Genomic DNA, 16960 nt, shown 5'->3' with positions numbered 1-16960 from the left:
AGTTAGATGTTAGATAATTATAGCCTATACTTTTTAAATATTGTTTATCCTTATTATTATTTAATGGGCCTAACAGTAAATTAGAAACAAAACACCTGCAAGTGTACACTTAGAAGAGTAAAAATGACAGAAGGTTACGTTAATTCAACTTTATTAAAACTGCATATGGCAATCAATTTGCACTTCCAAAAGTCATACATTTGTGGAAAAAAACGAAAAAAACGAATATACAAATTTATTTTAAGTATAATAAAATAAAACATAAAAAGCAAAGGCAGATCAGAACATTTAATGAACAAAACCGGGTTCTGTAACGTTACATGGCAGACAGGGGAGCGTAACGTTAGTCGAAAGCCGGGCGATAAAGGTCGGTAAACGGAATCAGTCAGGATACATCCACAAATCCAGAGGAGCAAAGAAACTAAATAGCAGACAAATCAAAGGAAACACTGAACAGGTGTGCAAGCGGTTACCAAACTTTTTTTTCTCTGTGAGTTTCCAAAAAAGGAAAAAACATTAACGTGCAACAAGTCTATGTGCTTAAGTCGCTGTCTGTTTGGTTTCCATGGTGACGCGTCATTGCTTGTTACATGACACACCGCAGCCACAACAGCGCTGAATGAATGATGATCTGCTTTTATGTCATTTTTCCTTTTTTACATTTGTTAGCTATGGCATGAAATATCTGATATTCCAATTGTCAAATATATGCAACGCAATATATATATATATATATAACTCAAAGTTTTGCAAGAAAAAGGCAAAATGAATGCGATCTTAAGACAATTTTTTAAATACTCGACGGGCCGGATTAAACAGCCTAACGGGCCGTAGTTTGCCCACCCCTGCTTTAAGACAAACCATGTGCAAATTCATGAGTCGACAGCGACACCATTGCTGAGTAATTTCTCCTTAAAACTGCAATGAACCAAAGACAGTCTCAAAAATGCGGTTTGAAATCACTGGTGTTTCCGACATCACAAACTACCTTGTAACCAATCACGTCAACGAGTGATCGTCAACGAGTGGATCTCTAAACTAGTGTGAGTGAGTGGAGACGGGGCTAATTTGCATATTCACAGAACCGAGTATAATAAATGAGGCAAGGGTGTAGAGTTACATTCAAGCTATTTTAAGGCATGAAGGACATTTTTTCAAAAAACGTTTAAATATGTAATTTTGGTGATCAAAGATGAGTTTTAAGGGGAAAAATTATTGACTACAGGGGGACTTTTAAGCATCGTAAAAATCAGATACTTTAAGACTTTTACTTTTAGTAACTTGTAATTTTCGCTGTAAGGTATCTGTACTTTTTCTCAAGTATGGTTTACAGGTACTCTTTACACCTTGGATAAAGATGAAAAATATGTGCATGGATAAACATTATAATAAATAATCCATAAAAAATATAAATTGTCAATTTTGATTTCATGGTGGGAATCAAAGTCACATGAGTGGAAGTTAAATTGCATTTGAAATCTTTTTGAATGATTGAAAAAATGAGTTCCTTGTGATGCCATAAGAACCTACGCTAGAAATTCATGAATACTGAATCACAGTTACCATCTTTGGAAAGAGAAATATCTCTCCCTCACACAGTGACCTTTTTTCCCCCATCTAATGTTTTACGTGGTCATCTTGCAAACGTGTTAAGATGTTTCTCACCTCAGTGTGTTAGGGCTCACCAAACACACTTGTAAATGGTTGCCACAGAAACGAAACACAGGGACAAAGTGTTGCCGTGTCCATATGGATGCTCGATGATGATGATGATGTGCTAACAGCACCTCTGAGCATGGAATGATTTTCAGAGCAAATGTGGGCCGTGGCATAAAGCGTGTGTGCGCTGGTCCATACGTGCTCTTCAATCACCCTCGCTGCTGGGCATGCACACTCAACAGATGTGGACCATTAGGCTCTCCAAATCCAGATGTGTATAATGGGTTGGTTGAAGTGTGTCAGTGATGTTCTCCAGGGGCGGGGTATTGTGGAGTGGACAGTTGTTGGACTGTAGAGAGCTCAGTCTGACAGTCTCAATCAACCAGCGCCGGTAATGAGTCATCTGAGGGCCGTATCTACTCTCATTTTGATTCATTTCTCTTTATGTGTCTCTCCACTGGTTTGGTTTGGATTCAGTGTGAAATTATGGAAGTGCATTTGAGTGTCTGTACTCCTAAAAGGAGGATTTTTGCAGCGAATGCCATAGAAGAACCATTTCAAGTATTTTTAAGGAATCCAGAACATTTGAATAATTGAAAGAGCCTTTTTACACTAAAAAGAACCTTTTGTACAATGGAAGGGTTCTATGGATTTTAAATGTTCTTCATGGAATCGTAGATGCCAATAAAGAATCTTTATTTTTAAGATGCATTTAAATGCAGTATACTATTCTATAAAAGAGTAACTCTCCATTGATTCAAATAGAATTTGATGTTCGCATATTGCCAAGTTTACAATGCAATGAATGCAGTAATATGCAATACAATTTATAGCAAGAAGTTGTGTGCGATTTCGAACACAGCCTGGTTATCCGCTATGTCAGGAGCGTACCTTTAAAACAGTCGTTCTCAACCAGCATGTCGGGACTCACTAGAAACAGCAAACTTCTCGAAGGGCCCCAATATGCCATATTAAATTTTTTTTTTTTTTATTATTTAAAAAAATAAAGATGTACTACATTAAAGGGCATCATATGCCTTATTGGATGTATTTTTTATTAAAATAGAAGTACCAGAGGTACATATCAACTAAGATTGGAGGGGCCTAATAATATTATAGTACAAAGGAGGGAAATAGTTGAGAACCAGTGCCTTACAATTATATATATGAATTCAGCTTATAAGAGCTAAACTCACTCCAGTGTTAATGTGCTTTTACTGCACACTGTGTGCAGATTTACCTCGGTTCTTTCAGAACAGCTTCCATCAGTGAAGAAAAACACGAACCGTCTCAATCCTTTCCTCATTCTTGTTTGCCTTAGGCTGAGAAGGCTGATCTATCACCTTCCTTATTTACATTTCATCAAACCTCTCTCTGTCGTTTTGCATTTAAATGGATTGCTGACATGTGGGAAGGTAAATCAGAGTTTGACTGATGTTCTTAATTAATTTATACATGATATAAAACGCTTTTTTATGGATTTTAGCTCTATGTTTCAAAGATGGAACTATTCATTTTGAAATGTTCCGTATGTGCAAGGAACAGGTATCGCACAAATCCATATTAGTTTTCATTACGGTACATGTTTATTTAGCTAATTTACTGAGAGCTCACGTACATTATATGCATATAACGTAATTATATGACATAAATGTATATGACTTATATATATGTGTGTGTGTGTGTATATATATATACATACATATATATATATATATATAGAGAGAGAGAATTCTGTTTTTTTTTAAGTATGTCTCACCAAGGCTGAATTTATTTGATCAAAAATACAGTAAAATCACTAATATTTTGAAATTGTGTGAAAATGTGTCATTTATATATGTGATGGCAAAGCTGAATTTTCTGCATCATTAATCCAGTCTTCAATGTCACTTTATAAATCATTCTAATTATGAATATACATTTTTATATTTCTGTGGAAATTGTGATACTTTTTTTCAGGATTCTTTAATGAATAGGAAATTCAAAAGAACTGAATTTATTTGAAATCCTTTGTAACATCATAAATGTCTTTCTGTCAACTTTTGAACCGCAGTGTATATAATACAAATTTAATAAATATATAATTTATCACTGCACGTCCACTATTGTTGAAAGACCAAGTGAACTGACAGATGCAAACCGGCCCTTTATAACATATTTTTACATCATTTAGTTTGTACTAAATGTTGGATATTTTTTATGTATACTGCTTATTGTAGATAACATAAAATTCTAAATTGAACAAAGTACTAAACCGCAACTAGTGATCATAAACACTATAAATCCAACAGCATCCATATTATATTTGTTTTGTTTTTTCTCGTGACAAGGATATGTCATAACATGACAGATGAAAAAAAATGAAAAAATGTATTTCATGTAAGCCTGTAACGTAACTATGTCGTGGGTTTTGATTAGCTGACTCATTTGTGATGTAGGCGGAGAATAATAGAGGTTACCAACAAGACTGAAGTCATCAAAAATTAAGATTCATTCTCCAAACCAGAGAAAAAACATGACATTTAACTGCGTGAAGGCTGTCGAACAGTATGGTGATGCTCTTGAAATGGTGTTGTAAAAGTAATTATGTAGTAATTAAAGGTGGAATTAGACTGTTTGAAGTTTGAAGACAGTTACTTAGTAGGAGCTGTCTGCTTGTTTATCTGCAGTTTGTTGGGTTTTCCATACTCTCCATGGACTTTTCTTTTCTCTGCCACTTTCTCCCTTGTCTCCCTGGATCCATTGGACATTTTCTGTGAAATAACAAGTAATGACTTTACAGTGCCAAGCCAACCTGCTGCTCTCAGCCAGAGTCCTGTCTCCATCAATGATGGCTGATTTGATTATGTGCTTTGAAAAACAGATTTTCTATAGGCACGTTGAGTCTTTTTATCGGCCAAAATTATGTGCTCCTTATGAATAAGCTCATTATAGCACAATAATCAATGTTTTAACTTCATTTCCTCATGTTTTAGTCTTAGATGTGAAACTGTATAGATTACCTGCTGGTATCTAAATGGACATTAGCTTCTTTTTGTGCACTCGCACTGTCCCAGGTGTTGTTGGACTTCATTACAGTGAGAGGCCGGAGATGGTGTGTTCTGTCGCATCTTAGGAAGTGGCAGTATGATAAGCCCAGGGGTCGAGGCTGCTCCCAGATTGAATTTATATGTAACAATCTGTTTCCATCTCAGCAGCAGATGCCTGGCAACCAAGTCCATGCGATCAGTGGTGAACAGCTGTCATTGTCAAACGAGAAATCACAGCGAAGGCTGTGAAAAACATGAAAAAGGAACTGAGCAGTAGCTCTCGTCGTAGTGGAGGAGGGGACACATTGTGAGGAAGTGTTTTTCTCACCTTTTCTTTCATCAGGCTACAATTAACAAGAACCATTAAAGGGGGGGTGAAATGCTATTTCATGCATACTGAGTTTTTTACACTGTTAAAGAGTTGGATTCCCATGCTAAACATGGACAAAGTTTCAAAATTAAGTTGTACGTTTGATGGAGTATTTCTGGAGTATCTCTCCCCCCCCCCCCCCCCCCCCCCCCCTTTAAGGCCCAGCGAGCAGTAAGTACTGCCAATGGATATGTCGTGATGATCAGTTAGTCAGGGTCCAACAACCTAGTAGTCAGTAAGGTTGACGTTTATCTAGATTTGTTTTGTACATTTTCTTAAATTTGGTGTTTTTAGCAGCAATTTAGTTTTCGTTACAAGATATATTGGTACTCTGTTGGTTATTAGTCAGTTTTAGACTTTTAATTTATCCATATCAGTTGGTTTTGCACATATATATTGGCCACTGTTAGATGTAATATTTAGCAAAAAATTATATTAATATTTTTAATACGTTGTTTTTGGATATATATATTGGCTGCTGTTAAATATTGAGAATACTTCAAAAGGAATATCTATTTTCAAACTACATTATAATGTTTATAACAATTTTGTATAATTTAAAATGATTTATTTTATTATTATAATTATTATAGAGGATTGTGAGCACCATATTAAAAAAAATAATCTTTAAGTAAAAGTGTCAATAAATAAACCAAAATGTCAATAAATATATCAACGTCCAATGGAAATTTTTATATTTATTTGACATTCTCAGTCCTCCATAATTTATTGGTTATTGCATAGAACATAATAAATATTTTTTTAAATAATGAAAAACCTTATTTTTTATAATATTGGTGTATGTTGTGTTGTTAAATTCATCCCTTTTTTAGCACCAGCGCTACGGTCTGCACGTTCAGACAGATGTTTAACTGAATAATTGATATAAAGTGAACCAAAACCAACTTAATTATACAGCAACCCATCAACCAGTCCATTTTAAATATGCAGCTTTGCGTATTTACCGTAGTCACTACAAGTCTTGAGTGTTTTTTGTAGTTATATTGAGTTCTTGAATGTTTTCAGCACACAACAGGTAAGGGGAAGTCAATTAAGGCATTTCCCACAATCCTTTTGGGGTAAAAATATTCCCAGAAAAGATGTATGTATAGTACAATGCGAGGCTGGGTTGTGCTCCAAGTATAAGAACAAATTAAAGGCTGTTTATCTAAAGCAGTGCACTCTCTTGAGAGAGAGAGAGAGAGAGAGAGAGAGAGAGAGAGAGAGAGGGAGAGAGAGAGAGAGAGAGAGAGAGAGAGAGAGAGAGAGAGAGAGAGAGAGAGAGAGAGAAAACACATATAGCTAAAGCTGAAGGGTAGATTTGTTGATGTGTTGGGGATTGTTGAATATTTTGAGAGTTCTCAGATGGTTTTAGCAGAGAGGATGTACAGATGATGAAAGGAGATGGAGGAGCTTTTATTTGTGGTTGTTTCTCGGAAAATGTTTAAATGGCAACTTGAGACCCATATAAACATATGAACTATAAATGAACTCTTATAAAGTCATATCCACTAAGAAAATACTAAATTGCTAATGGCCATAGTTTAAACAAGTACACATTATGCCAAGAACAATATGTAAAAATACATAATGTGAGTTTTGTTTGTCTCCAGTAGCTTAAATGGTAGAGCATTGCAGTAGGAACCCCAAGGTCATGGGTTCGATTCCCTGGCAAGCATATATACTGTACTAATAAAAGTACTTTGAAAGTACTGTAAGCCTCTTCCCATAAAAGCGTCTTTCTAAAGCATAAACTAAATGTCGCATCCATCACTGCAAGGTGTTGTGATGTTCTGTCTCATTTGGTGACTGTTACATGTGGCCTCATTTGACACTTCGCCATGTCACTTATTCACTCTTGTCTCATTTTCACCCATCACATCTTCATGTATCAAGTCATTTCACATTCAAGTGGCATTTGCCAGCAAACAAAAAAAATAATGCTGTCATAATTGCCCCTAAATCCTTGCCGAGAACAAAAAGCCTGGGCGCTTGTATAATGACACATAAACACTGCTTAAATATGAGGAGCTTTTTAAAGAGGTATCTATCTTCACTGCTCTTATTGTGAATTTACAAGCATTATGTTCTCTCTCTGTCTATCATTTGAGGTAATTACACCCCCTCTCTCTATGGAGGACTCTCCTCTCCTAGCACATCATAACACATCAAAAGGCAATAATAGGCCATAGCCTCTTTGTAAGACATGCATTTCATACATCACGTTTGATTTTCATACAAGATCAAACAAAGCGGTAACAATGTGCTTAATGGCTGGAGTACATTGCCTTTAATACGTTTAGCTAGTTAATTAATCAGCGTCAGAGTAATGGTTAATGTAGTATGTAACCTCAGTCAACAAAGTCAGTGGTTTTGCCCTGCGGTGCATTTCTTTTCTTGCTGTTCGTCAGTTCAGAGCAGTTGTTTGATCATTATATACTTGCGTTTCTGAGGGAAGGGCTCTCGACGTCTTTTAAAGGGATAGTTCACCTGAAAATGTATATCATCATCATTTATGTATCCTTATGTCGTTCCAAATATGTGACTTTCTTTCTTCCATGGAACATAAAAGGAGACATTTTTCTATTATGAGCAGAATGGAAATTTCAAGTTTGAGTTTTACAGAATGATCCCATGCGACACGTGCCGTGCATTCCATGTGTTCTGGGGGTAAACGATAGGGTTTGGTGAAAAACAAACCAAAATTGAATGTATTATGTAACGAATTTCTTGACCTTTGCCTTTGTTGTTCTCTGTACAGCTGCTCGATGTGCGCGCTCGTGAGACTCTATTAGTGTCGCAGTTCACTCCGTCTCGCCCAGAAAAAACACACAAGTTATGAGAAATCAAGATTAACAAAAACGCAACATGAAATACAACCCATGTACCACCTTCTCTGAGATGAATATAGATCGTTGTGTTCGTCGTAACAAGAAGTTATCGCGTCCAAATCTGTCAACTGTCATTCTGACCGTCACTAGAAAAACAAAGTTCCGGTCTGGAGGTGTTTAACTCAATAAAGAAAGTACACGGATACTTTTATGGGGATTTCTATTGTATTCCCCCTGAACGCTTGGAATAGACGGCTCGTGTCACATGGGACCATTCTGTGAAAAGCTTGATGCTGGTCGCTATTCACTGCCATTATAGGGATGAGCGCACGTGGGACTTTTTTTTATTATTCTTTTGCGGTCCATAAAAGAAAGAAGGGCATACAGCAGTCCAGTAGAACAACTCCAGGGTGAGTAAATTAGGATGAACTCTCCCTTTAAAACTGCATATAGTATATTGATTGAAAAAAACACAATATGGCCCAAATCAGTCTACTCATATTACACACTCAGATGCCCTGGCTCTATTAATACTACCGCCTGTGTTTTAACATGTAGTTCTGCGTTTAGTGTTATTACACACCCCTCTGCCAAGTGTTATCAGACAGAACACAAGCAACAGGAGCATTACAGCATGTCAGCCGTTTCTCTCCTGCTGACATTTGCCATTCATTCACATTCACATCAGCATGAGTTTTCTTTTCTGTGTCTCTCCCATGCACCTTTTCAATTTCTCTGCCTTTCTGCTTTGTTAGCTTGTTGTTCCCTTTGTAAAGAATGAATAAAAGCAATCATGCCTTGAATGAAGGAAGGTCAAATTGAGTGTGTTCATAAAATGCTGGACTTTGACATGCATGGTGCTGCTGCTGCTGCTGCTCATCATTCTGCCTGCTCAAGGTAGTCAAATGTCAGTCAGCCCTACTTTTATCATGTCTGTTACTAGAAAGAAACTGAGAAAATACACTGTACATAAGGGTATGTATGGACATACATGCTATTACCTGCAGGTAAATTGAGAATAAACCAGCCAAAAATATAATATAATTTGTTTTGAAAGAATTTAACACTTTTTATTCAGCAACGATCTATTAAATTGATCAAAGGTGACAGTAAAGACTGTTTCCAATAAATGCTGTTCTTTTTATATCACAGTTTTCCACAAAATATATTTAGCAGCACAGCTGTTTTCAACATTAATAATAATTAGGAATGTTTCTTAAGCAGCATATCAGAATAATTTCTGAAAGATCATGTGACACTGAAGACTGGAGTAATGATGCTGAAAATTCAGCTTTGTCATCACAGGAATAAATTACATTCTAAAATATATTAAAACAGAAAAGAGATATTTTATTTTGTACACAATTGGTCACAATATGACTGTTTTTACTCTATCTTTGATCAAATGAGACTTCTTTCAAAAACATTTTTTACCAACTTCTAATAACAAAGTTTTTTTTTTATGACAGTGTGGTTATTTAGATGTTATTCCCTTGCATATATGAGACAAATCGCATGTCACTGTGTCACAGGTCATATACTTGACAAACTAGTCTGTCTCTTGTTAAAACAGTACCTGTCACACAAAAAAAAAAACATGAAGACAAATACCTCGTATTTTATTATTAGAGGTTTAATGCGAGGAATACTCCACATATGTATCGCCACATGGAGTTTTGAGTTAAAAATATGTGGTGTGAGCCCTGACAGATGGTTTTTCTTTAATAGCTTGTTTTGGTTATTGATTTGAATCGTGTATATCACTTACATCTGTGAGAGTCTAACAATCCCTCTTGCAATTCAATTTAAACCATATTGCAGTTTCTAATAAGGTTACTCTGTTTTATTTACTTTATTTACCAGTTTTTATTCACAGGAAAAGAATCACTATTAAGCATAGCTGAACATCATGAATGACATAAGTTGTGCTCTTTTTCTCCGTAGAGGAAAGACCAGACTGTTCTAGGGCGAGGTGCGAGGTGCAGTTTTCTCCACGCTGCCCTGAGGACTCCATATTAATCGAGGGCTACGCTCCACCGGGTGAATGTTGCCCCCTGCCCAGCCGCTGTGTGTGCAGCCCAGCCGGATGTCTTAGGAAGGTGTGCCAGCCCGGGCACCTCAACATCCTGGTATCCAAGAGCTCCGGCAAACCCGGCGAGTGCTGTGATCTCTACGAATGCAAACCGGGTAAAGAAATCCAATATTTAGTTAAGTGTTGTGACGTCCTTGATTCCATTTTCACACCGTGTGATTTGCCGGTGAACATCAACCAAACCAGTACAAACCAGTCTCCACTAGCATGGTTTAATGGAATGTTTCAACCAAAAAATGGAAATCCTATCCCTCATGTCCATTTTTGACATTTCCGATCACTATCATTGTTTGGCAGGAACTGTGTAAAGATTCTTCGAAGAGAACAACGAACAATATGCATATTTGGAATGACATGAGGCTGAGGATATGATGACAGAATTTTCATTTGTGGGAGACTGTCCCTCTACAATGGTCTTTCTGATGCTGTATATAAAAAAAAACATGCCGTGTCAACTTTTCTTGCAACATAAAATTCTTTTCCTGCTCGAGTAATAGATGGATTGTTGTGGAGTCTTGGGGATCCACACCAGGAACCTGATAGTGATAGATTTGAATTCTTTGCAGGTTATCTCAAGATGCTGTCATAGTACCTTAACTTTAATATATCTTCTTCTGTCATGCTATATTTTGCTGCAGTATGGCAGCCTTGAGCAGAGATAGCCACTTGGCTTCAAAAAAATAACCGTAATTCATTTCCCAATACATAAAAGAGAGTGATTTTCGTGATTTGGGAGTTTGCCAAAGCTTTTGAGACACGCTAAAGTCATGGGCTGTTGAAAATATGTTTCCTGTTTGGTAAATAGGACACATATGTCTTTGGGTTATTTTTGTATGTACACTTTTTTGAAAAACAAGTAAAGTTGAACATGAAATGGAACATTTACTTAAAGGGATAGTTCACCCAAAAATTTTTTTTTTGTTTTTCATTATTTACTCACCCTCATGTTGTTCCAAACCTGTATGAGTTTCTTTCTTCTGTTGAACGCAAAAGAAAATATTTTAAAGAATGATGATAACCAGACTGATGACTGCACCCATTGACTTCCATAGTAGGAAGACTTCCATAGTTTTTTTTTCCTACTATGGAAGTCAATGGGTGCAGTCAACTGTCTGGTTACCAACATTTAAAAAAAAAAATACTCATACACAGGGCCGGATTGGGACTCATTTTCAGCCCTGGAGTTTCATGCCTTAGACCGGCCCACTTTAGTTCCCGACTGACTATTAAAATAATGTAATTAAACCCTCAGTATATAAGGCCCAATCTTTCAAGGGCTATCTGGCACTTCCCCCAATATGGAAGCTTGTTTCCGCCACAAAATAAAAATAAATAAATGATAATTGCGACTTTTTATCTCAAAATTGCGAGTTTACATCTCGCAATTCTGACTTTATTTCTCAGAATTGCGAGATACAAAGTCAGAATTGCGTGAAATAAAGTCACAATTGCGTGTTATAAAGTCAGAATTCGGACTTTTTTTCTCGCAATTGCGACTTTATATCACGCAATTCTGACTTTATAATACGCAATTGCGAGTTTATATCTCGCAATTCTGACATATTTTCTCAGAATTGTGATATATAAAATTGTGAGATATAAATTCCTATTCTAAGGGGGAAAAAAAGACGGACTTTTTTTTTTTTCTCAGAATAGTTTATCTCACAATTCTGACTTTATAACACGCAATTGCGACTTTATATCATGCAATTCTGACTTTATATCTCCCAATTGCGTGTTATAAAGTCAGAGTTGCGTGATATAAAGTCACAAGTCACGCAATTGTGACTTTATTTCACGCAATTCTGACTTTATATCTCGCAATTCTGACTTTATAACACGCAATTGCGACTTTATTTCACGCAATTCTGACTTTATATCTCGCAATTCTGATTTTATTTCACGCAATTCTGACTTTATAACACGCAATTGCGACTTTATTTCACGCAATTCTGACTTTGTATCTCGCAATTCTGAGATATAAAGTCAGAATTGCGAGATGTAAACTCGCAATTGTGAGATAAAAAGTTGCAATTATCTTTTTTTTTTTTTTTTTTTTTGTGGCGGAAACAAGCTTCCATAAACATCTGACTGTGTTAAATAGGAATCCATTGTAATAAAGTTATTCTCATTATTATGCAATAGGCTATTGCTCTACCTGCTCTCCTCTCTCATCTCCATCTCCTTCTCTCGTTCTTCTTCTCTCAGTCTCTTTATCTTTACCTGTAAATCTCCCCTTCCTGAAGATGAGCTTAGATTGATACAGTCTTTGTAAAGTGATTATTTATGTAGGTCGTTTAAAATTTCTATCATAAAACAGCCGTTTAGTTTAGCCACGCACCTTATCTCGTGAAGCGTCGCGTTGGGATTCGCGCGCGGCCGCGGCTCGCGCTTCTGTGAACTTAAATCCCGCTTGCTTTGATCGGTCATCTCAAACATTTTGCCATTGCCGACGAGCGGTGTTTGAGTGCTGAAGCAGCTCAGATGATGAGGTCGGTTATCGTCGCGATATGCGAATCATTGCAGCAGGTAATATTAGGCAATTATTTCACAACGTTCATTATACACTCAGGAAAAATTACCGAGGTCCGGATCTCGGAGACCTCAATGGTCGGTACGGCCCTGACTCGTAGGCTTGGCCGCTTGAGTTTCTAGAGATATTTTATTATTCTGGCCTTTTCAGCGCCGCCTTTGCGCCTATAGGCTATTATCCATGTTTTGTATCTCTTATTTTTTGTTCGCACATCTCTAACAAAGTGACTTTATTTTCATTTTTTTGTGGGGCTGCGATAAAATAATAATAAAAAAAAAAATAGTGGGGCTGCGCTATGACTGGAGCCATAAGGAAAGCATTCAACCCAGTGCCATGACAACACCGGCCCTCCTGGCCAATAAAACAGACCGGCACACCGGGAATTTTCCCGGTGCTCCCGATTAGCCAATCCGGGCCTGCTCATACAGGTTTGGAATAACTTAAGGGTGAGTAAAGCCCTATTCGGACGGGATTAACTTTACAAGGGTAGATGGAGTAATGTAATTTTACCACTGGGCGTCTGTAATATTAATGGCCAATTCGCACGGGATAAGATATCTCAGTAAAACTAGCAGAAGTGGGAAGAGTAACTCGATTTACACACCGCCGTTACCCTCCTGTCGTCATGTGCGTATTACGTTGCTTCCTGATATCACGTGCACAAACACATAACCTATATTTATTGAGTTTTGTCACAGACTCGTCCCAGCGTCTAGAACGCAACTGAATGCTTTTTCAAGCGTCTCCATACTTGAAAAAATGTGGAAAACTACTTTTAAACAGGAAATGACGGAATAGTTATGTACATATTTACAGCGGGTCTATTCGCACGGGATTAGTATTACCTGAGGTCATTTTTCCGGACCTTTTTACTAAAGGTAAATGTCGCCGTAATCTTTACTGACATTGTCCGTGATGATTACTGAGATGGCACATTCGGACGGGACTAAAATCACAGAGAAGCTCTGGTAATTATTACTTTACCCCACCTCTCCATGTTAAACTAGTCCCGTCCGAATAGGGCTTAAGTAACATTTAAGTAATGACATTTTCATTTGGGGGTGAACTATCCTTTTAATACATGTTTTATCTTAATGGTCATCGAAATGCAATAATAGCCTTCCTCTGAAACTGTCATCGGTTGATGTTAACCTGCAGCAAGTGCTTTTTATGTATTTTTGTTTTTCATTATATGATGACTGCCCTGCACTGCACTGTTTACTGCACTGTAAACAGTATGTTTTGAAATCTATGGTGTGATTATAGCAGGTAAATCATTTGCTTGGATGAGAGTTTGATGAGGTGTGTTAATGAGAGGTATGATGAGCAGTGATAAATGTTTTATCTCTTGTTTTGTGTTCAGTGTTCAGTGTAGACTGCAGCACAGTAGAGTGTCCACCAGTGAAGCCTGTCCAGTGTCCAGCAGACAGCTATGAGACTCAGGTCAGACTGACCGCAGACGGCTGCTGCACCCTTCCTACCAGGTTAGATGTTACACCTTTCTCACACTCACAGTCGAGGCATGTCTCATGCTCAATTCAGGTTTGGCCTTACGTCTGTGTCACATTTGCAATTTAGGTATGTTTTTTTGTTACATCTCCGACTCACTATCCAGGTTAGACTGTTACAACTGTCTGGTGTTCAATATGTAGGTTAGTCTCACACTGACAATTCAAGTTAGAAGTTACACCTGTCTTATGCATACAATCTAAGTTAGACTGTAACACCAACTCTCACACCAACAATACGAAGTTAGACATTACACCTGTCTCATGCTTACAATCCAAGTTGGTCTGTAACACCTACTCTCACGCCCATAATCCAGGTTAGACATTACACCTGTCTCACATTCACAATCCCAGTTAGACCATTTCATCTGTCTCATGCTCACGATCCTGATTAGACATTACACCTGTCTCCCTCTCAAAATCCCAGTTAGACTGTTTCACACGCACAATACAGGCAGTGTGTTACACCTGTCTCACTCTCACAATCCCGGTTAGACCGTAATACCTATCTCATGTTCATAATCCTGATTAGACATTACACCTGTCTCATGCTTACAACCCAAGTTGGTCTGTAACACCTACTCTCACGCCCATAATCCAGGTTAGACATTAAACCTGTCTCACACTCACAATCCCAGTTAGACCATTTCGTCTCATGCTTACAATCCTGATTTGACATTGCACCTGTCTTGCTCTCACAATCCAAGTAAGGCTGTTTTATCTCTTTCATGCTCACAATCCAGGCAAATCGTTACACCCGTCTCATTCTCACAATTTCAGATAGGCTGTTTCATTTGTTTCATGCTCACAATCCCATTTAGACAGTTACACCTGTCTCATGCTCACAATCCTGATTAGACATTTCACCTGTCTCATGCTTATAATCCAAGTTAGACTGTAACACCTACTCTCACACCCATAATCCAGGTTAGACATTAAACCTGTCTCACACTCACAATCCCAGTTAGACCATTTCATCTATCTCATACTTACAATCCTGATTAGATGTTACACCTGTCTTACTCTCACAATCCAAGTTAGACTGTTACACTTGTGTCATACTCACAATCCTGATTAGACGTTACAATCCTCAGAATACAGGTAAAATGTTACATGTTGCATGTTTATAGTCCAGGTTACACAGTTAGACCTGTCTGACATACACAGTCTCACTCGCACAGTCCATGTTAGGCACACCTTTCTCTCACTCACAATCCAGGTTAGACTGGTAAACATGTCAGACTAACTTAGGTTAGATGTTACGTCTGTTAAGTCTCACACTCGCAGTCTAGGTAAGACATCACACCTGTCTCATGCATATAAACCAGATTAGACTAAAACATTTCCCCTATTTTTTCACTAGTATAAAGAATGGATTATTTCAGCACTGAAAGTTAATAACATCAGAGTGTCAGGAGAGAGTGTTTTGTTGTTATGTATTAGGCATGACTCTCTCTCTCTCTCTCTCTCTGTTCTACTCAGATGTGAGTGTTTGCCTGGCCTCTGCACCTTCCCACAGTGCTCAGCAGGGACTTCACCTCAGGTTGTGTCCCGTGGTGACGGAACACCTGGGAGGTGCTGCGATGTGTTTGAGTGCGTCAACGGTAGGTTCTGTTTTCTGTGTGTCTTAATTAGTGTTTTTGTGTTGGTGCACTGGGAAGGTCGTCTAGTCGGTGTGCAGAACCCTGTCGCTGCTGCCATAGTGACCGGCCTCAGCAGAATATTACCCAAAATACACACAACTACAGGAAATACACACTTTCACAATCAATTTGCAGTGATTTTAATTTTAATTAATTTTGCATGTAATGGCTTTAACAAACTCGAGAAAGACATAGTTATTATTTCTCCCCAAATTATGTTGTGTGTGTGTGCAAGGCACAAGTGAATGTCATCTAAGCATTGTTGTTAAAGCAAAATGAACAGCTACATTCTGATAATTTCAGAGTTTATCATTAGCTATAATTATTATCAAAATTAATTTGTATATTTAAGATTTTATATTTTTTAAGCCAACATTAGTCAGTTTGATTTTGTGAGTTGTTATTTATATGAGTGAGAAAGTATTTTTCCTCTTTTTTGAATTTGAAGTTAGGTTGCATTTTCATTCTTCATTTTAACAAATAGAGAGAAAACACTCTTACACATGAAAATAAAGAAGCACAGTAAAGCACCGGTAAAATGTTTATCTCTGCCCTTTACTAACACATTGACAACATTGTTACACTGCAAGTTTATAACTTCATGTCTACTTTTTTGATATCTTGCATGGAATTGGTGGTGCTAGAAAAAGAGGCTTAGACCGGCATTACAGTTTAAGTATATGTTTGGGCGTGTGTGATGTGTGAAAGGAAAATGAGAGAGACACATGAGTGGATGGAATAACATTATGGGCCATATTTTAACAATCTAAGCACATGGTCTAAAGCGCACGGCACAAGTGCACATAGGTCGTGTCCGAATCCACTTTTGCTAGTTTAACGCCGGAAAAAATGGTCGGCGTGCCCAGCGCATGGTCTAAAAGGGTTGTCTCTATTCTATTAATGAGTAATGGCTGTGTTTTGGGCGTAACATGCAAAAAAACAATCAGAGTGTAATTCCCATTCCCTTTAAAAGCCAGTTGCGCTCGCGCCATGTCGGATTCGCTATTTACATGACGGAATTTGCAGACTGAACGCATCTCCAGAGAGCAAACGGATCTGCTCGTGCGTGAGGTAAAAGCACGCAAGCAGAACATCTATGGGACAAGCTGGATTCCACTATATCTTTATGAACACAATATTAATTGTAATCCTTTTATTTTTAATATTTGGCATGTTTGTGTGCTGCTGCATTGCGCCAGGTGTATGATGGGGCCCTATATATCATTTCCATATATATTTATATATTACAGACATCAAATACACAAAGTACACATTGCCATTCATAAGTGACATCT

At 37.6% G+C, this 16960-nt stretch overlaps 1 protein-coding gene across 1 annotated transcript in view; it reads left to right on the top strand.

The window, feature by feature from the left end:
* The window catches only part of crim1 (cysteine rich transmembrane BMP regulator 1 (chordin-like)), a 116480-nt gene that overhangs the window by 53344 nt on the left and 46176 nt on the right, over positions 1 to 16960 (top strand). Inside the window, exons 3-5 of the mRNA XM_084392973.1 lie at positions 9834 to 10076; positions 13878 to 13998; positions 15505 to 15626. Coding sequence (XP_084249099.1) covers positions 9834 to 10076; positions 13878 to 13998; positions 15505 to 15626 — 486 coding nt within the window. The remainder of the gene's footprint in view (positions 1 to 9833; positions 10077 to 13877; positions 13999 to 15504; positions 15627 to 16960) is intronic.

The sequence above is a fragment of the Rutilus rutilus genome, assembly GCF_951802725.1.
Source record: "Rutilus rutilus genome assembly, chromosome: 21".
NCBI lineage: Eukaryota > Metazoa > Chordata > Actinopteri > Cypriniformes > Leuciscidae > Rutilus > Rutilus rutilus.
The sequence above is the reverse complement of the archived record's forward strand: the minus strand, read 5'-3'. Positions and strand labels throughout refer to the sequence as shown.